The following is a 26,635-nucleotide window of genomic DNA, read 5'->3' on the forward strand; positions in this document are numbered from 1 at the left end:
GCCCCTGGGGATCAGCGGAGGCAGGTCCTGCTGGAGGACCCACCAGGGATGCTTCCCAGGCTACTCGCGCCATGGGTGGGAAACTGAGGTTCAGAGTCACCATGGCCAGGGAGAGCCGGGGTCTGTCCCGCCCGCAGACTCCACACTCTCCAAACAAGTGTCCTGCCCAGGACTTTGCGGTGGACACTAATTGGCCGTGCTGACAGAGCCACGATGTGCTCTGCTGTTGTCGGTACACTGGGACTGTGACAACTTCACCCCTCCTATCTAATTTCCACCCCAAATTTTCCAAGACTAAGAGTAACAAGAACATACACAGATAGTTAGGATGAAATGAGTGACTGATCAATCGTATTACATAAATTAAATTATGTGCCAACTGTAGAAATCCATTTCCATTTTTCGCATCATCTTGGGGGCAGATGGTAAAGCCTAAAGCCACAGGAGGGAAGACCGGGTACCTTTGGGTCCATTTTCTGCTTGGTGTAGACTCCATTGGCTGCCGTGAAGATATCGTTTAGGAATACAATGACGTAGCCTTCCAGGTTAAAAGCAAGGTCAGACCTGGAAGGAGAACAAAAGACAAGGGGGTTGTTCAGGACTCCTCCTCCCTTGGCCTCAAAGCCTGCCTGCTTCTCTGCCTGCTTCTCCTGATCAAATCCACGCCCATCGCCAGTAACAACCTAGCAACACTTCTACGGCATATTTTCCCTTCTCTGCTGGAGAATGGTTAATTTTGCCTCCAGACAAAAAGAAAACCAGCCAATCGGGTGGCTTCAACTTAATTACACAGAGCTCACGACCCAGGGACTGTGCCCATCCCCTCAAAGCCCTGTCTTGCTATCTGGAAGTCAGCGTGATCACTGGGGAACCCTGACTCTCCCAAGGGAGACCCACCAATGCCTTTGCTTATTGCAGTGAATAGGGCCATCCCCAGGGTGCAGCCCTTGTGGGACAGCAGGGGAGTGACTGGGTAAGAGGGCCATATGAGGAAGTGATACCTCCATCTGCTGCCGAAACAGTGCCCTGTCCATCTAAAGGGCAAGGCAGACACCCCCAGGGTCTATAAAACTCTTCCCAAGCCATCTATTCCTGTGGGTTTGAAACAATCTTTAAAAAAAATAATGCCAATATAAAAATTGGGGGGGGGGGATATGACATAGGTGTTAGAGAACAGTAATTGATATATGATGGGATTCACACACTTGCACTTCATCCTTATAGACAATACCAGACTCACAACCATGTCAGAACTCACAACCATCAACTTCCAGGGAAGATAAACTTTCCCCTCTACCCTGTTAGGTTCAGTACCTGGGGGCCTGTGAATGAAGGAATGTACGGATGTGTGAATTAACATTTGTATGTATGGATGAATGGATGGATGCATTGACAGGATTTCACCAAGTTGCCCAGCTAGCCTCCCACTCCTAGCCTCAAGCAATCCTCCGGCCTCAGTCTCCTAGAGGTGTGGCCACCACAGCCAGCTGGGTCTGACTAACTGACAAAAGATAGATGAACAGGAAAAAAGGAACACCAACCTTATTCGTATTTTACATGAACAGGAATTCACAGAAAAGTAAAACCCAAAGAAAGAGCTTGACAGGGGGACTCACGTGACATTTCAACAAAGGATAGAGGGTTGGACATCAAGGGACAAATAAATTGTGGGAAGTGACTAGGAAACAAGTAAGGGGAATAACGGAGAGAAAGGTTGTTGGGGTTTAAGGACGTGGATTCATCTCGCTGCTGCCTGGGCTCTCCCTTCACTGAGAAGAGCTGCCCTCCTCCTCTCTCGGCTGCAGAAGGGGCCACCTGCAAAAGGCACTTATGCCCGACTCTGAGGCCTCCGTTGCTTCTCAGTTGCCTTTAGCCCAGAATGACCTTTATCCCAAGGGGGCATGTTGTGTGGTGGCGTATTTGGACGCCCCCGCAACGTCGAAATAAGATCATCTCCAACCAAAGGGAACACGACAGAGAGGCCAAAACTGCATCAAAATCCGCATGGCGATGAAGTCGTAGTCTTGATTGAGACTTCCACTGGTTTTACCACCTACAGATATCTTTGTGAGAATGCAGATCGCTTTCAGGTTGTTCTCGTACACCAGAATTCTCCAGTTCCATCACAATAAGGGGATTTTCCTCAAAGCAAGGGTCTTCACATCTCTTGCCCACTCACGCTTGACTCATCATGGAGAGGCGTCTGCGCTCCACAACACAGCAGAGTCGTGTCAGAACAGAGGAGGCTGGGGTGCAGCTCAATGGTGGAGCACCTGCTCGGTGCACGTGAGTCCCCAGGGTCCATCCCCAGCACTGCACAAAGGAACTGACCCGACTCTGGCTTGAGGGCATCTCCACAGGAGAGCCCTCACACGATGCACCACGACCCAGCTCGGCACCTAGGCTGAATGGATGAAAGCTGAGGCGGACCCTTTGACAACCCACAGCTGAGTCTCGGCCCATCACCCAGCTTGAGTCGGTGGCAGGTGGTCAATTCCTGAGACAGTGCTCAGATAAGGCGAACGCTCAGTCCATCTGCTCCTGTGCCTCACTTCCATTTTCCGTCCATAAGGCTGCCTGGTGCGCTGCTGGACGGAGCTCTCTGAGTCTACGCTGGCTCTGAGAGTCACAGAATTTCCAGACTGTTCCTTTGCTCCAATACACTCTGCTAAATTTGTCTAAAGTGTTTCTGTTAACAGCTGGATAAGAAGGAAAAGTCAGGAGTCTAGAGGCCTGGAGAGAAGAGGCCTGGAGAGGCTGAAGGGAATTCCCAGAGTCCTCAGCCTCCCCATGCTGGGGGGCCAGGCGTTCCCAACAGCCATGCTCCACACCCGGCAGGGTGACCTGGTCTCAGGTGTCTTACTCATCAGTCATTTAGGCCAGTACTGAGTGCACAGAAGTGTGTGAGTGATTTACTTGCTATATAAATCAGAGCAGATTCATTGTTGTCATCTAGAGTCATCTGAAGACGATTCCACTTCAATTTTTTTCTGGCCATGTGACTTGCTTTGAAAAAAAAAAAATGTAGGGGGAGGAGGTAACACTTAGAACTTCTGGACAAAAGCTTGTGAGCCAGTGCACAACTCCCCACATGCTCTTTTCCTGCCTAGATGACTCAGGACGTCCCCTCCAAAGCAGGGATTCTGTGGGCCAGGTCCCTGAGCTACAGGAGCACAGCCCTCCCACAAGCACTGACTGCAGGTGGTCTTCATGCAGTCTACCCAGAAGACGCGTGGTGAGTTCAACCAGCGAGACGTGGGGGCTTTTTGTTTTAGCAGCGTTAACCAGCTCATCCACCTAAGCTGGATCCACATCACTGCATTGGGATGAACTCACTTCAGTGAGGGGACCAAAGGCTGGGGTCACAGCTGGCACGCAGCTCAGCACAGTGAATGTCACCCACCAAGAGGGGATCCCTTCTGTGTTGTGAGCCATTTTATGTAAAAGTCTTCAACCGGCTCCAAGTCAATGGTTTTCAAAGTAAGCCTGAGGAACCCAGAAAGAGGGCGACCCGGTGGCCCTGCAGAGAAGGCTGCTTCCACAGAGCCCCCTCTCCAGGCCCCTTCACTCACATGATGTCATTTGAACAGAGTCTCCATGGTGACGCGGGCTCTGAGAGCTGCTGCTTAGCGTCTATGGTGGCCCCAACGCAGGGGCCATGGAGCAGAGCCCAGAACCAGGGCACCGGCCTGCCAGGGCCAACCTCAGCCCACAGCTGGGACCGGGGAGGCAGAAGGCACAAAGGAAAACACAGATAACAACCCTCCGTCTTCACAGTGACCACCATGACTGACCCTCGTGTCGCTGCGATGATACCTGTCACCAACTAGCCTTCTGGGTCTTCTCACCCATTTCCTGTGCTTATTGTACAACTGGACCGGAAGCTTCTTGTCTACTTGACCGTTGAACTCCCAACCCTTAGAAGGGTGCCTGGTGAACAGAACATGCTCAATACGTTTGCGTTGAACTTGGCCATGAACTTGGTCGAAGTTCTGTGTGAATTATGTCATTAAATTCTCACCGTGACCTCACGAGGTGGATGTTATTCTAACCTCCGTTTTACAGAAGTAACTGAAGCACGAGGCGGTTTCAGAGCCTTCTATCACTGCAGGAAGAGAGTGAGGAGACGCGGTCCCAGGCCTCCTGGCTCTGCAGCCCACTCCCTTGTTCAACATGCACTGAATGATCGGGAGCCCTTGGGTCTAAAGGAGTTTGCAAAATGCGTTTAATTAAAATTCTTCCAACCTTTTCTTTCCTTCATTCAGGTAGGTGCATTTTCTATTTTCACCTTTACTTTGCACATAAGAACGGTGCAAGTAGGATTTTTCAATCGAAGACATTTGGAAATAAAAGTAAGTAATTCACTACTTTTCTGAAAGAGAAAATGGCTGTGCTAATGCTAATGTTCGGCGAAGCTTGCTGTATTTATTCTCAGAAATATTCTGGCCACTGAGGGAGCCCGCTGGACACTCACAGGAACACTCACAGGACAGCATGGGGATCCCACTGAACTCAACAGCTTTGCCTCCGAGCTCGTCAATTCAACTGCAGCCAGGTGGAAAATGGCAAGCTGAGGAGGGGCTGGGCCTATTGTCAGAGGCACAAGGAAAGAGTCTTACCCAGCTGCTATGAAAGCCCCCAGGATGATGGCAAAGACACTGGCCACGATGCCCAACGAGTACTGTTTCCTGTGGAAAATAAATAAGCAGAAGAGGAGGGGGCAGGGTAAATGTGGATTCTATTTTTGAAACAAACTGAACCGAGGTATTAGCCGATTTACCCCCCAAATCTGACAATGTTTCATGTAGAAAAAGTTCTAAAGTGTTTATAATTCAGACCAAAATTAATTCTTAAACCGTTTTCTTAATTTAATTATAAACTGGTATCTCTGGTCACAAGGTTGTTGCTGGGACAAAATAGGGGCGAGCCTGCTGCTAGGTCCGGTTTGCAGGGATTTGGATGGGGCTTTCGAAGGTCAAGATAAAATTCAATATTAAGGCTTAACACACTGAACCATCCACTAAATTTCATTCAGATAACCTTCACAACAAAATTAAAAATTGCCCTTCTGAATGCCGGCCTGAATATCCTCATGAGAAACTTTTATACCAACGTTATAAAAATTAATTTATTCTGATGTTCTATTACAGTCACTGCATCAGAACTGGTTTCCCTGATATCCCGCCCCCCTGTGCTCCACGGAACACCCTCCCTCTCTATTCCCTCTGCCTCCCGGACCTCTAACTGTGTGAGGGCGATCGATTTTTCCTTTATAATTTTCCACCATGAACACGTGTTATTTGTCTAATGTAAAATGAAAGACTTAAGTCGGCCACTTGGAAAGAGGACTGGACGGCTAGAATCTGCCGGGTAAAAATACTGCAGGGGACAGGGAACACAGGGGAGGAGCAGAGGAAAAACACAGTCACCCACCCGAGGACGATGGTCTCCAGGAGCAGGGTGAGCGGGATGGTGAACTTCCTGAGCACCGTGAACATGGGCAGGCTGTCGGGAAGAGGGCAGGCAGGCGTCAGACTCCCAGGGCTGTTCTCCTTGTTGCTTTAAACAGGTTTTCAACTTTCAATTAAGCCCATTCATTTCTCAGCTTACATATATCGACCTTAATTCTCTTGTCGACCTTTAATAAATCATCCTAAGTAATAAAAGCCAACAGATGAAAGAATTTCATGCCCCTTTCACATGCAGACTCAACACAGATCCTAAGAAGGTCTCAACTGGCTTCCTTTTCCTTTTCCTTTGGACAAACGGACAAGCAGATTCCAAAATTCACATGGAAGCTCAAGGGACCCCGGAAGTGGAACAGGAGCAAGGCACCTTCCCATTTCAAAACTCACCACAAGGCTGTGATGACCCAGCCACCAGCACTGCTTTCAAGGTCACACAGTCTGCTTCATATGGTCACATATGTCATCAGTGAAACAGAATTAAGGGTCAAGAAACAAATCTCTATAACTGCGGCCAACCAATTTTCAACACAATGGAAATCGTACCAAGATAATACAACAGAAAAGGAAAGAAGAGTGCTTTCCGCAAGGTCTGAAAGGTTGGCTGGGACAAACACACACCCACGTGCAAAAGAACGAAATCCGAGTCCTACCTCACACCATACACTAAAAATTACTTCGAAATGTACCAAGGGCCTGAATATAGGAACTAGAACTATAAGACTCTTAGAAGAAAGCAGAGCAGATCTTTATGACCTGGGGTCAAGCAAAATCTTCTCAAATACAACATTAAAATCACAATCAACAAAAGAACACATCAGTAAATTGATAACAGAAAAAAGAAAAAAATAGATACATTGGACCTCATCAAAATCAAAAGCTTTCACAAATGGATGCTGAAATGACACAGATGTATAGGCAGTGGAGGATTATTCAGTCTTCAAAAGGAATGAAATTCCAATATGTGCTACCACATGGATGAACCTTGGAAACGTCACTCTATGTGAATAACCACACCAGAAAAGGACAGATATTGTGTGATCCCAGCGAAGGGCAGCAAATTCAGAGACAGAAAGTAGAACAGAGATAACCAGGAGCTAGGGGATGAGGGAAAGAAGGAATTACAGTTTAATCAACAGAGTTTCATCATGGGATGCTGAAAACGTTCTGGGAACAGATCACAGCTGCAACTGCACAACACTGTGAATATATTTAATGCAACTGATCTCTATCCTTAAAATGTAACCTTTGCAGCTCAGGAGGCTGAGGCAGGAGGATTGCGAGTTCAAAGCCAGCCTCAGCAACTTAGCAAGGCTCTAAGCAATTCAGTGAGACCTTGTCTGAAAATAAAAAATAAAAGAGGGCCGGGCATGGTGGCAATGCCTATAATCCCATCAGCTTGGGAGGCTGAGACAGGAGGATCATAAATTCAAAACCAGCCTCAGCAAATTAGTGAGGCCTAAGTAACTCAGTGAGACCCCGTCTCTAAATAAAATACAAAAAAGGGCTGCGGATGTGGCCCAGTGGTTGAGTGGTCCTGAGTTCTATCCCTGGGAGGGAGGGAGGGAGGGAAGGAGGGAAGGAAGGAAGGAAGGAAGGAGGGAGGGAGGGAGGAAGAGATCCTACAGAAAAGGATAGACTTTTGCAAATCATCAGCAACCAGAGACTGGAGCACAGGAAGCTAAGATGTGAGGCAATTAGGGCAAGGTGACTGCTCTGTCCCCAGAAGGAAGCGTGATCCCCAGAGACCTTCACGGGGGCTGCTCCACCTGGGAGTGAAGCAGCCCCACGGTGGCCTCCCCCGGCCTCCTCCCACCTTCCTCCCACCCTCCTGCACAAATGCCCCTCTGCTTCTGCCACCCTTTGCACAGATGTCTCTTCTCGTCCTTGGGTCTTCCTCCATGTGTGTTCAACGAGACTACGCATGTCACACCACATTTTCTGGTTGACAGATGGCTTTGTCTTTCCCAGCCCTCATTTTTACTTTTTTACAGTGCTTTTTTTGTTTTGTTTTTGTTTTGGTACCCAGGATTGAACCCAGGGGCGCTTAACCACTGAGCCACATCCCCAACCCTTTCTTTTTTTTTTTTTTTATTTTGAACAGAGTCTCGCTAAATTGCTTAGAGCCTTGCTAAATTGCTGAGGCTGGCTTTGAACTCACCATCCTCCTGCCTCAGCCTCCTGAGCTGCTGGGATTACAGGTGTGCACCTGTAATCCATGTGAGGCTTTTACATTGGATTTTTTAGCAAAAGTAATCAAGGGATGCTGAAATCAATGCAGTGGGAATGTGAGAAGTAGACAGTACACAACTGAATGTGTCTGTTGTTTATTCCCCGACCAAACCCGACAAAACGTTCCTGCTTTTATATGAAACCAAAAGTTATATACAACCATATTCACATAAACAAATCTACCCAGAAAAATCAGGGCTTCTTTAGCTTGATGTCTACAGAGCTCATGTTCTACACTGAAATGTAAATATATGAATACAAGCTTTTTAACATTCCCAAAGGGGCTGGGGTTGTGGCTCAAGTGGTAGCGTGCTCGCCTGGCATGCGCGAGGCACTGGGTTCAATCCTCAGCACCACATAAAAATAAAATAAAGATACTGTGTCCACCTAAAATAAAACTGAAAAGTAAATATTAAAAAAAAAACATTCCCAAAAACATTGGCAAATTCAACTCAAAACTACAGCTTTCTTTCTTAAATTACTAAGTAACATTGCCTTCTCTATGTGGCCCAAGGGAACCAGGGCTTCCTGCAAAATCAAACTTAGTTTTGCAACCACTGGAAGAACACCCGCCGCCCGTCTCCCTCTCCGTACCTTAATTTACTTGTGCCTGATAATCCACTGAGGTGGTTTCCGACGTAGAGAAGAGGCAAAGGGAACAGCTTCAAATAAAATTAGAAAGAGACAGAAAGAAAATTTGGTTAGAAATCCAACAGATATCTTCCTCTGCATATAAAAATGATAACACTCATTTTGAGCAGCAGGCAAATCAATGTGGGTTCCTCCGTCTGCTCAATGGTGGGTTTTCCAGAATCTAAAATATAGTCAGGGGTTTCTCAGTAGATAGGAGAGCAGTGACATCGTTATCCAGGGTGGGCCAGGGGGCAGAGGTAAAGAAACTGAAACCTTGACCTTGCCCATTTTAACAGAATATTTACCTAAAGGATGTGAACAAGGAACTCTCTTGCAGGGAGACCCAGATTGGACTGGTGAGTTGAAGATGGCTATCTGTACTTTGTGGTTAGCAAAGGCCAGAGATAAGGTGTGCCGATTCTATCTGTGCCTATATTTACTCCTCTGGACCAAGACATAGCCTCCTATCTCTTACTGAAAGGTCACCAGGTTAGTGACCCTTTCAGGGTGCATGCTGGCCCCATTACTTTGGAGTTACTTTATCTGTTTTAAAGGTCTACAGTGATTAAACATCTACTAAGGTCAAACAGTGTAACCTTTGTATTTGAATTGAGTTCACCACGCACTGAGCTCCTGAGCTATTTTCCGATTGTCAAGAGAAATACTATATCAAATATAATGAAGAAACCAACAGAATGTACGATCCAGTCTTGTACCCGGAAAAGAAAGTATCCTTTCATAAGATCCTATGATAACTCAGCACTTATTAACTGATCTAATAGTCCACAGCTATCAAGGTGAGGCCAACATTGCTTTTTCTGCTAATAGGACCTTAAGCACACCACTCAGATAAGATATACTTTGAACGGTTTTGCAATACTGCCATCTACCAAAAATTGTTATAAAATTTTATGAGCAGATTTGACCAAGAAAGAGAATATAAGGAAGGTGGGATCATGGATCTAGAAAGTTCCCCTTTACTAGTTAAAATTCTGGCTAACAGCCTACAAATTACTCAACAAGAACAAAGCTGGCAGGATCACAATCTAGAGATCTGGGTACCAAAAAGGACCAGTGAGTCTTATTCCATAGATAATTCAAAATAAAAACAATACTGACTTCTAGGTTAGATCATTTATGCTAAGATTCCTGGCTGAGAACAATTTTTTTTTAAATGCTAGATTAAATAATTTAAAATCTTCATAAAAGAGCTGGAAAGACAGAGAGGAACCCCTTGGCCAAAGATAAAAGGAAAAACAGAACCCAGAGACACAAGGTCAGCCAGAGGGCGGCAGAATTCTATCTCCACTGTTGAGCCGTGCTGGAATTCTTCCCCTTTCAAAAACAAAGGTGAAATTTAGACTTCTCCAGATGTTAAAAGAATTACAACAAATCTAGTTTTGTAGCTCTTAATTGGCTTTATTTCAATTTTAGAATTGGGAAGCCATCTAGACCAAAGACGGTTCAGAATGCCGGGCCCCACCGTGGGCAGGCCCCATGTGGAAGATGGAAGTGAGGCCCAGCGAGGCGCCAGTTGGTTACAGTTCAACTGGTTACAGCTCCCAGCTGTCCTGTTTGGATGCTCTGAACCTTTGGCCACTTGTAACTGGTGAGACTCAGCTCCTTATTACAAGAGAGGTTACAGTCCACTTACACACCAAGTTAGTTTATAGGTCACTATATACAAAGAAATCTTTAGGCCAAACTTAAAATATATACAGAAGCAGCTTCAGGCCAAACTTAACCCATTTAACACAGACCAAGGAAAACCACGGTAATCCACAGGTCACTAACGTAAATTCTACAGGAAGCACTCAATCAGTAAGAAAAAGCCAAGTGTGAGATGCACCAAGAATAGAAAAGGAAGCAGTAAATACATGGGTAGATATAAATAGATATTTATTTTTTAAAAAAGAGGAGATAAAAACATATTGCAAATTCCAAGGTAACTACACTAAAAGAGCAGGAACAGAAAAGTTCTACCCTCTTCATATTATTAAACATTTTTATTCACCAGGAAGATTTACCAATTTAAAATTTTAAGCATCTAGTGATATAGACTCAAAATTAAAAAAAAAAAAAATGAAAACAATTCTAAAAACCCTGACAGAAAAGCCAAGAAAAAAGTCAAGTCCACACTCTCACAGGTGACAGGATAGTCTCTCCTATCCCATGTGCTCTTCTTTTTTTTTTTCATCTCATATAAAAATGATTACATTTTTAATAGTTGAAAGCTATTTGACAGAACTTTCTTTTTTTATTCTAAATTGTTATATGTGATAGCAGAATACATTACAATTCATATTATACATATAGAGCACAATTTTTCATATCTCTGGTTGTATATGAAGTATATTCACACCATTCGTATCTTCATATATATACTTAGGGTAATAACGTTCATTTCATCCCACCATATTTTTTACCCCCAAGTCCCCTCTCTTCCCCTCAAAATGTGAGCCAGATTCAATACTTTAAAGATGTCAATCCTGCTCAAATTGATTTATACTTGCAATGAAATCCCTTCCATCCAGAAGTAGAGCTTATGTCCCTTCTTAAATTTGGGTGTAACTGTTATGACTGATACAGATGATATGTGATCTATGAGAACAGATCATAAAAGGCAATGCAGTTGGGGTCTTGCTTGCCAGAACTGTCACCCTTAAAGCCTGTGGCCTCCAGATAAACATTCTTAACCCCTTGCCCACCATCTTGTAAGGAAGCCCAACTAGCCTACACTGGTGACCATAAGGTGAAACTAGGAGATAACAGTAAGAGAGATTGAATGACCAGCCTCCAGCTGCACTAATCAATTCCTTAATTAATTCAGTTCTAGCCACTGTCTGTCTACAACTATATGGGAGCCCTAAACCAAAACTGCCCAATGGAGCCTTTCTGAAACTCTTTAATTACTATAAGAGATAATACAATGACTATTGTTTGAGTCACTAAGTTATAAAGTCAAAATAAGTGGAAAGTATCTACCAAAAACCCCATTTATTGATAAACTAGTAAAAGCTTTCCCTTTGAGATCAAAGAAGCCCATTGTTACCATTCCTATCAACAAATACTATATAGTAAAGCAAGTAAAAGAAATAAAAATTAAAGGTTGAAATAAAACTGTAATTTTTGTTGTTTACATAAAAACTCAAAGGAAGCTACAATAAATCATGATTAATATTCCACATTTTTCAATTCCAAAACAGTATAGAAAAGTTATTATATAGTATGTACCTCTAACTTGCCAAATAATATATTTTTTAAAGATGTGTGTTTCCTATATCGGAGAGCCTTGCTCTCCCGGATATCAACACTTTCCAAAAGCTACAGTAATTAAGAAAGTGTGATGATGGTGCAGAAAACACAGACAACGGAAAGTGCGAAGGCGGTCCAGAAACAGACCCATTCTCATGTGATCGATGGTGCTGTGATATAAATGACACAACAGAGAGGACACATTTTTCAATAATCTGTGACAACTGAGTATCCACAGGTGGGGGATGGAACTGGACCTTCACCTCACACCATATGCAAAAACCAATCCCAAGTGCATTGAAAACCTAACTCTGAAAAACCACATGCCTCTTATCTAAAAAAAAAAAAAAAAAAAAAAAACAACGAACCTTGTGATTTTGATGAGGGTAGGGAAGGATTTCCTAAGTAAGAAAATTAATGATTAATCAAAAAGACTGATAAAACTGAACAGCATTAAAATTAACAATTCCTCTTCATTAAGATGCATGATTAACAAAATAAAAATATAAGGCACAGAGAGGAAAAATGCATCCTGGAGTACCGTATGCAACTAAAAGAACTCTCCTCAGTATTTTTTAAAACACATACACCAATCAGAAAAAAACATAAACTCAAGAGGAAAATGGACAAAAGTCTTGCAGAGCCCTTCACCAAAGAGGACACTCAGTGGCCACTGAACAATGAAAAGGTGCTCAGCCTCCTCAGAGAACAGGGACATGCAAATTAAATCCCACCAGATCAGCAAAATCTAAAACAATTAGCAAACCAAAGATTAGCAACAGGGACTCTTATGCCTGCTCATCAGGGTGTGAGCTGGTGCCTCTCTGGAAAGCAGTCTGACCCTGCTGGCCACATTTAAAGACATGGGGAGGAGCCAGCAGTTGCACTCCTTGATGTACCCACAGAGAAACTGGTGCTCTTATGACCCGAACCTGCTGTCCCTTCAAAGTGACGGTATTGGAAATAGGGCCATGAAGGAGATGATCAAGTTCATATGGGTGGGGCTTTTATCCAGTAGGACTGGTGTCCTAACAACAAATGAATAGACAGCAACCATGGGCGCGCACACACACACAGAAAAGACCATATAAGGCTGAGAGAGAAGGCAGCTCTCTACAAGCCAAAAAGTGAGACTGAACCAAAAATTAACCCTGCCAGAATCTTCTTCTTGGATTTCCTGGTGAGAAAATACATTTCTGCTGTTTAAGCCACCCAGTCTGTGGCATTTTGTTTTAGTAGCCTTAGCTGATTAACACATGTTCACTGAGTTTCGACCTGAAGCATGTTCAGAGAAGTACTTTTTATTTTTCCTAGCCCCTAAACTGGAAATAGCTCAAATTATCACAAACAATAGAAAAGATAAGTAAATGAAAATAAAAGATACAGCATGGATAAATCTAATCACAATATCAAGTGAAAAAAAGTAAGATACTAAGAAATAGAGTTTGATTTCCTTTACATAAAGGGCAAAAACAGGTAAAACTATACTATAGGATTTAGGGAATGTATAAAATTTTACAAAGAAAGCAAGTTATTATATGCCTGGGGATGTGTCTCAGTGGTAAGCTTTTGCGTGGCATGCTAAAGGCCCTGGCTCCCTCCCTAACAACACACACACACACACACACACACACACACACACACACTCACACACTCACACAGTTATTACTTATAACATTCAGAATAGTGGGTAATTTGCAGTTCCACTTCATGAGCTAAGTAATCATTCTCAAGGGTAATTATTCACTCAATTATCCATTCAAGCATGATGACTTATTCTCTATGTATAGTACATGTATGAAAACAACTTTTAATTCTGAAAATGTTTAAGCTTTATCCTGCATCATAGAGTAAGTACAAGCAAGCCAACGACACTCTGGTTTCATTCATGCTGGTTAGGCTGATCTATATCCTGTGCCTTAACATTTTATTTTTCTCCTTTTGCAGAAACCCCTAATCACCGCTGTCATAATCATGTGCTATCTGGTGACTCACCTGGTACCAAGGATGCCAGCTTGTCTCAGGCCTTAAAGACACAGGAGTAAACTAAACACATGCCATCCACCCTCAAGGGACTGCTGTCTGATTATATCTCCTCAAAGCCAAATGCTGTCATCGTCATTTAATGTCACCTGATATATGGAATTGCCTGTGGAACTAAATGCCCACCTAATGTCTGGCACTCTGCAACTGTTCAATTAAAATGTGTTCATTTCATAATCCCAGAAGAAATAGTGGACCTCATGATTCTAATTCCACATGGAAAAAAAAAATCTCCTTTTTTTTTTTCAACATTTATCCAGCTGTATTCTCCATTCTATCAACAGAGTCTATAACTGAGAACAGGGAACAGTAGACTAGAACCAAGGGCCAAGTCCAGCCTCTTGTACGTGTAAATAAAGTTTTATTGGAACACCACTGCACCGACTCATTTGCATATTATCTAGCGCTGCCTGTGGTTGCAATAGAGATGATCCAGCCCATAACCAAAACAGTTTGCCAATTCCTGGTTTAGAATTTGGTCGTTTCGGAAGACACATAGTATTAATATTAGGTGCTAAACACATACTTTAACTGTTACTGCATTACCTAAATGGACAACTGAAGGGTGCATATCTTTATTAAGACCTTTCCACCTGGTCTAAACAGGGTACATAGAATCAGGCTGCTCTCTCAGGTCAATTTATAATTCTAAATTATTTCCACATCTTCCATCACTGCTTCCATCACCTACCTTTACCGGAATTTTCTTGTCAAAATCAGGGAAATGAATTATTTTATTTAGCTTGGACACATACAATATCATTATGGTGGCTGCCATCTAAAGGAAAGAAGAGAAACTTTAGCAAAACTCTTGGAAAGACTGCTTGAGGTACAATGACATTATCAGAAGAAAACATACAAAAAAAAAAAAAAAAACCCACAAAAAATTCACTCTCCAGGTTCCAGGAAGAATAAGTAAATAAATAACCATTTCACAGAATGCTAAAACTGCTTGTCTTGCTGCTAGACAGATTCCACCAGACTACAGGCAAAATGTCGCTCATGGAGTAGACACACACACACACACACACACACACACACACACTCTCTCAGAGATCCAGGAACAGTGGCAGTGGAGAAAGGGTATGTTGTCCCTGACACTGACCACAGTTGGGGAGGCCACACATTGATCCTGGACCTCATTTCCCATGTCTATGCACATGCACCTTCCCCCAATACCGGCCAGTTCAGGGGAGAGAGGAAAAAAAAAATTTTTAGAAGAGTTACACACATAAACACACTTTTTTAAAAATCCTATTTTTTTCTATAATACAGAAGAAAAACTTAGAACACATGAACAGGAAAAAAAAATTTAATGGGTTTCTTTTTCTCCTCAGGCTAGTTGGCATAGCAAAAATATCTCATTCACATCCTGTAAATATGGAACACATGTAATTGGAAATCTTCCATATTGTTATTTTGAGATAAAAGAAAAAATTATAAAACTTTTATTATCATTTTTCTATGCAAATTTTAAAACTTATTCCATTTTCTTCATATTAGGTTGCAGAAATTTAAGAAATGCTTTAACATGACTGTAATTCAAAGGTTTTTAAAATTTTTTGTTGTGGTAGATGGACACAATGCCTTTATTTTATTTATTTATTTTTAGGTGGTCCCGAGGATCGAACCCAGGGCCTCACGTGTGCAAGGCAAGCGCTCTGCCACTGAGGTACAACCCCAGCCCCAAAATCTTAATCCTAAGAAGTTTATAAATAATACTTTCATAGATTTGTGTAACTCACACACACAGCCTGAATTATAATTGGACTTCCTATTTAGCTTCACTTCATATTTCTTGAAGAAATTAACAGTTAAATGTGCAATTCAGACTTTTTTCTGGTGGTGGTCCTGGAGGTTGAACCAGGGCCCTGAGCTTACTGAGCTCCATCCCAGCCCTTCCGATTTTTCATTTTGAGATGGGATCTTGCTAATTGCCCCAGCTGGCCTCTAACTTGTAATCCTCTGATGACAGCCTCCCCAAAAGCTGGGATTACGGGCGTGCACCCTCAGGCCCACACATCTTTTTTTTCCCCCCCAGGTCTAATGGTCTCTTCCCATAAGAAGCTGCAAATCAGAAGCTGCAAATCAGAAAGGCATATATACTTGAGCAGAAACTAATGGGCTAAAAAACATTGGATTTTTTTTAAATTTGGGGACTATCCAAGGCTCTACTACATACTCACTGATCTTTTTTTTAAAGTGCTTTTTTTCTACAAGTTATATTTTAGTCAAATGTTTTTGGCTGTAAGGAAATATATCATTTTCTTATGATAATTTTTATCCCTAAAATTATGCTGCACAGTTACTAATTAGCAAGACGTTTAACTGGAATAATGTTTATTCATATAAGTGACAGGCTTTTCTGATTCACAATCAAAAATTTAATTAACAAATATAATTTCCATAATTTTAAGGATTTTTCCCCCTTTAAATTCAAGCAAAATCAAAATAAACAATCAGTCTTTGTTGCCTCTTGTTGCTTGTCTACTGAAAATATGGCCAAAATAGTTATAGGCCACAAAGTCACGTTAATGGGGAATTTTAAAAAGAACCAAACAGACTAGTTTGAAAGCTCATCAAAGACCATGCTGGCACTTGAGAAGAAAAAACACACACTGGAGGAAGAAAATTGTAAATGTGTTTTGTTTGGCCCATAGTTAATAAAAATTTGAATCCACTGTCAGCATTTGTGAGTTTGGAGATGTGATGTAAAAATTCAAATTCGTTCTTTCCCATAAAAAACCCCCCAAAGTCTGAGAATTGGTTATGGTGGCCCCACCACATCTCCCCTACCCCCCAACCCCAAAAAGCGACTCCACCTGGTATCCCGTGCCCACTACAGGCTAGACGAGTATTTCCCCTGTCCATCCTGGGCCCCAGACCACTCTCATCTGACACCCACCAGATTTCGGAGGCCTGGAGTCTTCCAGCCTCTGCTTTAGAGTAATCAAATCCAATTATAACTTAAAATCAGGAGTTGCTTTTCCTACAAATACAATTATTCCTAATTATAGAATAAATAAAATGATCAATGCATGATATATGCATATACAAAAGATTCTAGTGAATCCCACAAGTTGGTACAATTAATAGACGCTAATAATTTATATTTTAAAAAAATTTCCTGCCAGACATGCAGCTTGGGAGGCTGAGACAGGAGGATCGCAAGTGCAAAGCCTGCCTCAGCAACTTAGCAAGGCCCTAGGCGACTTGGGGAGGCCTTAAGCAACTACCAAGACCATGTTTCAAAATAAAATATAAAAAGGGCTGGGGTGGCTGGGGATGTGGCTCAAGCGGTAGTGCGCTCGCCTGGCATGCGTGCGGCCCGGGTTCGATCCTCAGCACCACATACAAAGATGTTGTGTCCCCTGAAAACTAAAAAATAAATATTAAAAAAAATTCTCTCTCTCTCTCTCTCTCTTTAAAAAAAAGGGGGCGGGGGGGCTGGGGATGTAGCTCAGTGGTTACGTCCCCCTGGGTTCAATCCCTGGTACAAAAAAAAAAAAAAAAAAGGATTTTCTTTTAAAGTTTCCTACATGACACTGATGCAGGGACCACATATATAAGAACCAATGCTGTAGGGGAAAAAAAGAAAATTTGTGTCAATATTTCATGTAGTCTCACCAACAATCCCATGATCCTCTGGCCTCACACCAGCTATATAAATTGTTAAATCTTAAGCAAAAGCACTTAAAATATCATCATGTACATAAATGACCTGTTAAGAGGCCGATTTATTTTTTTCACTTACCTGACCAATTCCAAGAACAATTGGTGATGGGAAACTACAAGAAACACAGAATAACAAATCAGTTTAATATCAAAAAAATTTGAAGACAATACAGAAAACATAGTGACAAGAATTACTAAAAAGGCTTAGACAATGGAAACAATACCAGATTTACTCTCTTCTCATTTGTTCATTTTTCTTTCATTTATTAACTGATCATTGTTCAACTTGGAAACTTACTTTTACCCTTGTATGTAAAACGGCCGATATTACTGTTTATGTAGAAAATCTAGAATAGTCTGATGATAAATTTTTCAAATTAATAAAAATAACTTTAGAAAGGGCACTGATTACAAGAAGATCTCTATAAAGAGAAGCATTAAGATGATGTTTAAAAAAAAAAAACTAAAAATCTAAGTAAAGGTCACAGGTTGGAAACTCAACATCATAATGAGGTCCACATTACCTACCAACTGGTCTATAGAATCAATGCAACCTCAGTCAAAATACCAACAGGAAACTGACAGGTTGATCCTGAAACTGAATAGACAGGCAAATAGCAAAGACAATCTTTTTCCATCTTGAAAAAGAACAAAGTTGTAGGTGTGACTCCACTAGCTGTCAGGATTCATTTATAATAAATGAGATCGTGTGACATTTTGGGGTTGAGCCTGGTCCCTACCTCACTCCATACTTAAAGGGCAGCTCACTACCTGAACTGGCCCATCCACTTTCTCTGGCTCCCAGACATTCTCTCAGAGCACTAAGAAAGCTAAGATCTCCCCCAAAACACTTGGTCCTCAATCTGTTCAAAGAGAAAACACACCTGAATCAGGCAGGGTCAGAAAAGAGCAGAGCACCAATCTACCCCATCAGAGAAAATGGAAGGAATGGCTGAACAGAACCTCCGAGAGAATAAAGTGAACTCCAGCGGAAGCTGGGTAGTGCCACCAGGTATCCCCTTTCCAGACAGAAGCACTCATTCCTTGGATGGTGAAGAAAGCTCCTGTCAAAAGCACCCCACCCCTCCCACCCCCAAGCGACCTGCGTTCCAATGGCCAGTCTGTTGGGAGTCACCCCGGCTCCAAAGACTAACTTCCCCATCCCCCAGGAAGAGCCATCCAATGGTGAGCGCTGCTGGCTCACATGATCCTTACCCACCAATCAGACTAGCCCTGCTGCTCACCTGATCCTTACCCACCAATCAAAAAGCACCCCATGCCAATTGTCAGACCACCCCCGGCTCTATAAATATGCAGAGCTGCCTCAATAAAGGGGCATTTTCTCCGATGGCAAGCCTTGATCGTTCTTTCACAGTCTATGCAGGGATCCAAAGGCCGGGGCCTCACCCCAATTCCAGACAACCCTGCAGAGTCATCCCAGCGCAGAGCCCCTGAGATCAGGCCTTCCTGTGACTAGGCCACCACCCAGCTTCTCCCTCTGCCTGTGCCTGTGTCCCAGGAACATCCTCCAGGACACTTCCTAGCATCCCAGAGAACAAACCTACAACACAGAGCAAGGATAGCAGGCGGTAAAACAGTAAAAACAACAAAACTGAGAAGATGGACAAAGAGCCCAGCTAGGAGAAAACTCAACCTGGCAATGAGGACGCTTCCTAGTCCCCCCAGGCTATAGAACCCTTAGTAAGAATAAGTAAGCAAGAGCGCAACCCTGAAACGTGAAACAGCCAAAGGAGATGAAAAGAGGGCACTGAGACCTCAGGAATCCAGGTAAGGACCAAACAGCCAGACTGCCACGTGAAAAAACACCTACACCACACCAGGAACCCGACAGCCACTGCTGGAAACAACGGCCAGCTCCCGCAGGTTCACAATGCAGGCCAGGGAAAAAGACACACTCTGCAAAGTTAGCAGGCAGGGGAGACAGGCAGACACGGCCAGCCAGGGCTAATTGCTGGGCCTGGTGCAAAGAACTCAGTAAGGAGGAGATGATTCAAAGGTAAATGAGAAATTAGTCTTCTTTTCATGAAGGGAAAAATACATACTGAATCTTCATGTCTAAAAGCCCAAGGAATTTCAGAAAATCTGGGAAAGCGTGCTCAACATCCATACCTGTGATTTCCCCATCAAATACTTTGTGCATAAAATATTTTAGGGAAAAAAAAATGAATCTGCACTAAATATGCACAAACTGTTTTCCTTGTCATTATTCCCTAAATGATACAGTATAACAACTATTTACACAGCATGTACATTGTATTAGGTATTCTAAGGTGGTTTAAAGTATACAGGAAGATATGTATAGGTTATATGCAAATACTGCCACATTTTTGTAAGGACCTGAGCATCTAGGAATAAGGTATGCTTGGGAGTCCTGAATCAATCCCCTACAAACACTGAGAGATAAAAATATTTGAAAATCAATAGTTCTTTGAATTGAACTGCAATTTCTCATTTCTCCATTGAATGCAGTTAAAGTAAAATTTCATACATGAGCTCTCTCCTGGGGGCCGTGTCCTGAGATGCTTTCCTCTGCCATGCCCTTCCATCATGATATTCTGCCTCATCTCAAGTCCAGAACAATGGAGTCAGTCATTTACAGACTGAGACCTTTACACTTAGGAGCCTCAAATAAACTAGTTTGTTCTTGGCAAGTCTTTTGGTCACAGCAACAACAATAGCAACAAATGATTAAAATGGAAATTGGTATGGAGAAGTGGGGTAGTTGCTGTGACTCACCTGATCATGTGGTTCAGAGCTTTTAAAGCTTTTTGGAATTTGTGAGAGCAATTTTGAAAAGTTGAGAGATTCAAGCTGGAAAAGTTTTAGATTGTTGTAAGTGGAGTTTAAAAATGGGCAATTCTGGTGGGAGCTCAAAAGACCAGAGTGTTGATAGGGCTGTGGACAGTAAAGACTGAGCTCATGCGATTTCAGAAGAGAAAGATTCTATTGGAAATTGGACTAGGGGTCATTCATGTCATATTCAGGCAAAAAAAAAAAAAAAAAAAAAATTGTCAACATTTTGCCCATGTCCTGAGACTTTCTGTGAGGCTGAATTTAAAGGTGACAGACTACTTAATCTGGTGGAAGAAATTTCAAAGCAGCACAGCAGTCAGGTAGTGGCCTGGATAGTGCTGGCAGTTTTTAGATAAGTTTACTGTGATAATAATTAAGAGCAGAAAGCAGAACAGAAAGATTTGAGAAACTTGCAGTTTATCTAGAAAAGTGAGAGTAAATCTGAGGTAGGGAAGTTGTGGTTGTTAAAGACATTACAGCCACTAGAGAGATACTAAATAGTTTATCCAGAGATAATAGGAAAAGTGGCTTGAGGGCATCTCAAGAATGGACAAGATCACACACATGTCAGGCTCAAGAGTGTAAAAGTAAAAGTTCCATTGAGAAGAGACCATTGGGAAACTTGCTTGCACACGGGCTGCTACCTATAGCCATGGTCCCAGGAGACTTGGCTACTTCTTGAGATGGTAGCAGACCTTCGCATCAACCATGCAGTGCTGGGTCTGCAGGATTGTAAGATGCTGAAGTTAGAGATCAGTCCAGGCAAAGTGCAGGGCAGTCAGAGCCCTTCAGGTCGCCCCTGAGCAAACAATGCTTGAAGAAGTAAGAGGAAGTCAAAGTTGCAGTGGAGACCCCCCGAGATCAAGAGATGCCCATAACATGGCACATCAGCATGTCTGCTGAGAAAAGCTGAAACGAGCCAAGAGAGACCATGCAGGCTGCGACCAGCAAAGCCATGGGGCAGAACAACACAAGTCCTTGGGAAAGAATATCATGGTGCCAGGTGCCCCAGACACCGGACATGGACGTGTCTGCCTGGGGAGGCACTGGATCTTGTTTTGGTTCCATCCTTCCTCTCTGTACCCTTATTGCTCCCTTACTGGAGTGGAAACTTTTATTCTGTCACATATTGGATATATGTAACTTGCTTTTGATTTTTAGAGGGGCTCATTCTGAGAGTTTGCCTTGAGCCTCAAGGAGATTTTGGACTTAAGACTTTTGGGTAATGCTGGAACTCTTAAGACTATAGGGATTCTTGGAAATGGATTAAATATATTTTGAATAGTGAGATTGGGGGCTAGGACAGAATGTTTTGACTTAGGTATGAGGTATCCCCAAGAGCTTCTGTGTGAGGCAATGCAAGAATTGTTCAAAGGTAGAATGGTTGGATTGTGAGTTGTAACCTAATCAATGGACTAATGCATTGATATGGATTAACTGGGTGGTATCTGTAGGCAAGTGGGAAGTGAGTAGAGGCGGTAGGTCACTGGGGGCGTGCCCTAGGGGTGGGTCGGTCTCCTGTCTCTCTCTCTCTGTGTCTCTCTCCTTTCCATTGCTATGTCCTGAGCTGCTTTCCTTCACTATGCCCTTCTGCTGTGACATTTTTCATCACTTTGGGCCCAGAGGTACGGACTTGACCAACCACACACTAAATCTCTGAAACCATGAGCCAAAATAAACTTTTCTTCCTCTAAAAAAAGAAAGAAGGAAAAGAAAAGAAAATTTCACAAGTGCAACTTGAGATCCCCGACTGAGATAACCTTCCAATACCACCCACATGAACAGTGGAGGCTGATCGCTGATCTCTGACAGGGTGTGATCTGAAGTCCACGGGGTAGGCTGTGAAGTCCTCCTGCCAAAAACGTTTGTATGGAATGAAATCAAGCCTCCAACTTAACTTTCAAAGGATCGAAGAAAAGTAAGTGGACCGAGACTTCGAAACATAATTCATGTTCCATAATGTGAGATATTTTACCAAACAACTGACCTGATTTTTTTCCAAGACCATATGAAAAATGGGGTGGTATTTAATTTTCAGACTAAAATAAACTGAAAAGGCATAACTACATGCTTTGCATAAGCCTTTTGTTTCAAGTGGTTTTTAAAAATCCATGAAAACAAGCTGGGTACAGTGGTGCATGCCTGATATCCCAGTGGCTTGAGAGGCTGAGGCAGGAGTTTCGCAAGTTCAAAGCCAGCCTCAGCAATGGTGAGGTGCTTAGTAACTCAGTGAGACCTTGTCTCTAAATATAATACAAAATAGGGCTGGGCATGTGGCTCAGTGGTCAAGCGCCCCTGAGTTCAATCCCTGGTACCCCCCCCCAAAAAGAAAGCCAAGGAAACATCTGGAGACAAATAGGATGATTATAGATGAGGTGTTAGATTAGTTTAGGACAGTGTTTTATTTGTGAAAATGGTACAGTGCAGAGCATCCACGGGTTAGGAGAGGACAGTACACATCCCCAGGCCTGCAACCTGCCTTCAGTGGTCTCGGGGGAGGGAGTACTTTGCTCTAGGGCCATGCATGCGGGGGGCCCATTGTACTTTGCTTTCTATGTCTCCGTATGCTTGAAACTTCTCATTACAAAAGGCAAAGACCTGTTCATCCTACAAACAGCTAAATAATTAAATAAAGGCTGACTTTTTCTGATTCTTTTTTGGATTAAAGAAAACAATTTAGAAATAAATGAGCAAACAAATAACATCTGTAACATAGATCCATTCTTATCAAAAGAAATTCAAGGGCTGAGGCTACAGGTCAGCAGTATAGTGTTTGTCTAGCATGCAAGAGGACTGGGGTTCCATCACCAGACACCACACACGCACACACACATGCAATCTATGTGTCCTTGTCTCTATGTCTCCATCTGTGTATCTATATGTACATTCATCCATCTAAAAAGATGTCTGGAATTATTGCCTAATATTAATCATAATACATTTTTAAAATTTCAACTTAATATTTCTTTTAATTTCTTATAAAGATGACAACAGAATGACTTTTTTGTCCTTCAATGCAGGGATGGAACCCAGGACCTGCAGCATGCTAGGGAAGTGCTCTACCACTGAGCTACACTCCTCAGGCCCAGAATGGGTTTCCTTAAAAAAAAAAAAAAAAAAAAAAAAAGGACAGAAGAGAGATATTTCAATATATTTATTCCAGATTGTGGGAATATGGATCATTATTATCCGCCTCTGCCCTGTTGGGGTCATGGGCACATACCACTGCATCCAGCTCTCTCGAATTTTTGAACTGAATTCTTGTAGGAGTGGATGAAGTGGAAATGGAATGGACATGACTCTGAAAGGTAGGGAGACACAGGGCAGGCGTGGGGTCAGGAGGGTGTGTGTGCGAGGAGCATCGTTTTCAAGCTGGTAGAAGGGAAGACACCAGCACAGAGGAGAGGGGGGGGTGGAAGAGGGGCTCGACCTTCCTCCCACAAGAAGACAAGGCCACACTTCAGCAGGAAGGAGATGGAGGGGTCTCATCTGCCAGTTTCTATTTCCTCGATGAAGGGTCGGAGGAGAAGGGAGGAGGGGTGGCACGTGGTGGGTTTCAGCATGAATCAGGATGCGTGAAAGAGCATTCTAAGACAAGAAAAGCAATCTGCAGGTCATCAGGATGTCCCATCGAGGGCTGTGACCACAATCTAAAGTGGAACCTATCAACACAGATGTGGCTTTCCACCCAGGACGCTCAGAGCCACTCCAGCATTAAAGGAGGAGGGTAGGTGACAAGGACATCCACGAACAGAGAGAAGGGATGCTCCCTCGCCCCTCCAAGAACAGTTCCCAGAGGGACCAGAGAAGTGACACCAGGAGAGACAGAGAGGGCAAGAAATGAGGCAGGAGGAGGCACAGCAGGGTCAGGGAGGGCACACCTGCAGCAGATGTCCTGGAGAAGGCAGGGTTCTGGGAGCAGCTGTGGGAAGTGCTGGGGATGAGTTCAGAATGGGCCAGCACGTGGATTTTGAAGTCTGGGGAAGGCCGACCAGGGTCCAGGTGGAGAGGAAGAAGACTCCTGGGATCGGTCACCAGAAGGCACTCAGGAGCCATCACAGAGGGGACGAAAGGCAGTGGAAAATCCAGTCTCAACAGATCATGAGCCATGGGGAGCCAAGAGGACCCACCTCCAAGGGCGGCTCCCCCTCTGGGTATCAGAGATCCAGCTTCTCCTGGGTGGGCAGAAGTGGGCAGCGTCTCCAGGAAAAAACCAGGTTTTTACACAATTAAGAGAAAATCAGGTGTTGGTTTGTGCTTTTTAATATAGCCCTGTAAATTCCCACAGCTGGAGACTCCCATTCAGTAACTTTTATAAAAACCTCTCCAAGTGATTCAGGCACCCAAACGGGTTTGGAAGCCACTGTGTTAAAGGGGATCAAAGCCCTGCGGTGAATCATGAAGCAAACACAGCAAATACTGAGAAAATGTTTGTTAGACTGTGTTTTGGTCAGCTTTTTCACTGCTGTGACTAAAAGGCCTAATAAGAACAATTTTAGAAGAAGAAAAGTTTATGGGGGGCGGGGCTTGTGTTTTCAGAGGTCTCAGTCCATTGATGGCCAACTCCATTGCTCAGGAGCAGAACATCATGGCAGAAGAGTGTGGAGGAGGAACGTGGCACCAGGAAGCAGAGAGAGCTCTGCTCAACAATTTGACAAAATATATACCCCAAAGGCAAGCCCCCAAGGACCCACTTCCTCCAGCCACCCCCTACCTGCCTACAAGTACCACCCGGTATACCACTCAGATTAATTCATGGTGGGGAAAGGATTCGTAACCCAACTATTTCACTTCTAAACCTTCTTGCAAGGTCTCACACATGAGTTGCTGGGGGACACATACCTAAACCCTAACAGACTGAGTACAATTAAGTTCCATATTTTTTAGTAAGTATCATTAGTGAATTCTCTCATGGCACAGACCATAGCATTAAAAATAGAGAAAAAAAAACACACAACTGCAATTATAAATCACCTGCATGGTCCTCAAGAACCTGATCCAAAGAAGCATGAGCAAAACCACTGGCTCAGACTCTCAGGTGACCTTGCTTTTTTCCCCAGTCCCATCAGGGTCTCATAGTTCACATCCTTCCAAAGCCACCTTTTCCAGCCAGATAAATCTAGCATGACAATGAACTAAAACTAATAACTAGGGACACCCGTCAGTTCCGGACCCTAATCGGAATCAATCTGCCCAAAATGAAGAGGGGGGGGATCCCCGAAACTACATTCCCACGACCCTGTGGATGAGGGAACTAGCAAAAGATCCTTCCTTCTGTCCTCCACACAAGATTCTCCCCTCAAATAGCTCATGCTGGGATCAGATTCCCACCATTTATTGTTGAAACAAGTCACCACAGCCTTCCTCCCCTCAAAAACATGTGCCTTGCGCATTTTGAAAGAAGAGAACTATGTTGTTTGAACAGAGCTCTCCCACTGTATAACATATTGCATTACAGAAATGTGAAAGATGTTTACTTACAAAGGTTACAAGGGCTCTCGCCTTCCTGGGGCAAAAACTCCATTTGCTTTTTTTTTTTTTTTTTTTTTTTTAGTGCTGGGAATGGAACCTGGGGGTTTTAGTGCATGCTGGACAAATGTTCTACCCCTGAGCAAGGGTCCCAGCCCTGGCTCTCAATATTTTAAAGTGTGAAAAGGCTGCAGCATGAATGTCTCATCACGGTTCTTTCTGGAGGAATGTTGTCCTGCATCTTCAAAGCGTTGACCAGGGTTTACAGGCCCCTCCTTCCAATAAGAGGACTGTTTCTAGAAGCCCTAACCCCTTGGCCAGTCAGCACCCACTCAGGCCAGGACACAGGTGGGGACTTATTCCCAGCCTACTTAGGTCAATGAAGCCATTAACAACATTCTCTTGTTTTAATCTTGTAGATGTGAGGATTTCTTTTATCCTTCCTTAGCTTGCACTCTGTGTGTGAAATGATCCAGGTTTAGGTTCGTTTTGATTTCTTTGAGGCAGGGTTGGTGTTTTCTGTGGACACCAGGGAGCAACCTGCAGCAACAGCCTGTTGTGATGTGGATCTGAAATGTTCCCCAGAAGCTCTGTGTTGGAGGCCTAGTCCCCAGCGCAGCAGTGCTCAGAGGTGGGGCCTTGGAGAGGTGCCTGGTGGGTCGGGAGGGCTCTGAGCCCATCTGTGGATCCATCCATTCACAGGGGCAGATGCAATGGGTTTGGGGAAAGGCTCGGTCATCAAGGAAACTCTCTGCTTCCTGGTCAGCATGAGGTGGGCAGCTTTGTCCACAACAGGCTCCTCACCATGATGCTCTGCTCACCACAGGCCCAGAAACAATGGCCAGGTGACCGTGGACTGAAAGTGTGAGCCAAAATAAATCTTTCCTCCTCCAAATTATTTAGTCTCAAGTATTTTGTCACAGAGACAGAACGCTAAGTAGCACAAGGCCTGGTAAAGAATATCTACAACTAGGCCAGGGCTGCATCACAAGACCACCAAAAAGAGACAGCCACAGGGTCACCCAAAGGTGCCCTACCTCTATCCCTCC

The 26,635-nt window shown here is 43.5% G+C and overlaps 1 protein-coding gene across 5 annotated transcripts in view; it reads right to left on the minus strand.

Moving 5' to 3' along the window:
* Positions 1–26,635, minus strand: part of Slc35d2 (solute carrier family 35 member D2) — a 50,185-nt gene that overhangs the window by 21,889 nt on the left and 1,661 nt on the right. For 3 of the 5 annotated variants that reach the window (XM_076836596.2, XM_076836594.2, XM_076836598.2), the window contains exons 2-7: positions 17,383–17,416; positions 14,320–14,406; positions 8,292–8,359; positions 5,434–5,559; positions 4,620–4,688; positions 462–564 (exon numbers count right to left, since the gene is read on the minus strand). In XM_076836596.2, the coding sequence (XP_076692711.2) occupies positions 462–564; positions 4,620–4,688; positions 5,434–5,559; positions 8,292–8,359; positions 14,320–14,406; positions 17,383–17,416 (487 nt within the window). Of the gene's footprint in view, positions 1–461; positions 565–4,619; positions 4,689–5,433; positions 5,560–8,291; positions 8,360–14,319; positions 14,407–17,382; positions 17,417–23,998; positions 25,584–26,635 lie in introns of those variants that run through there. The other 2 variants (XM_077105593.1, XM_076836595.2) reach the window with 2 other exon arrangements.

This window comes from Callospermophilus lateralis, chromosome 17 (assembly GCF_048772815.1).
Source record: "Callospermophilus lateralis isolate mCalLat2 chromosome 17, mCalLat2.hap1, whole genome shotgun sequence".
NCBI classification, from domain to species: domain Eukaryota; kingdom Metazoa; phylum Chordata; class Mammalia; order Rodentia; family Sciuridae; genus Callospermophilus; species Callospermophilus lateralis.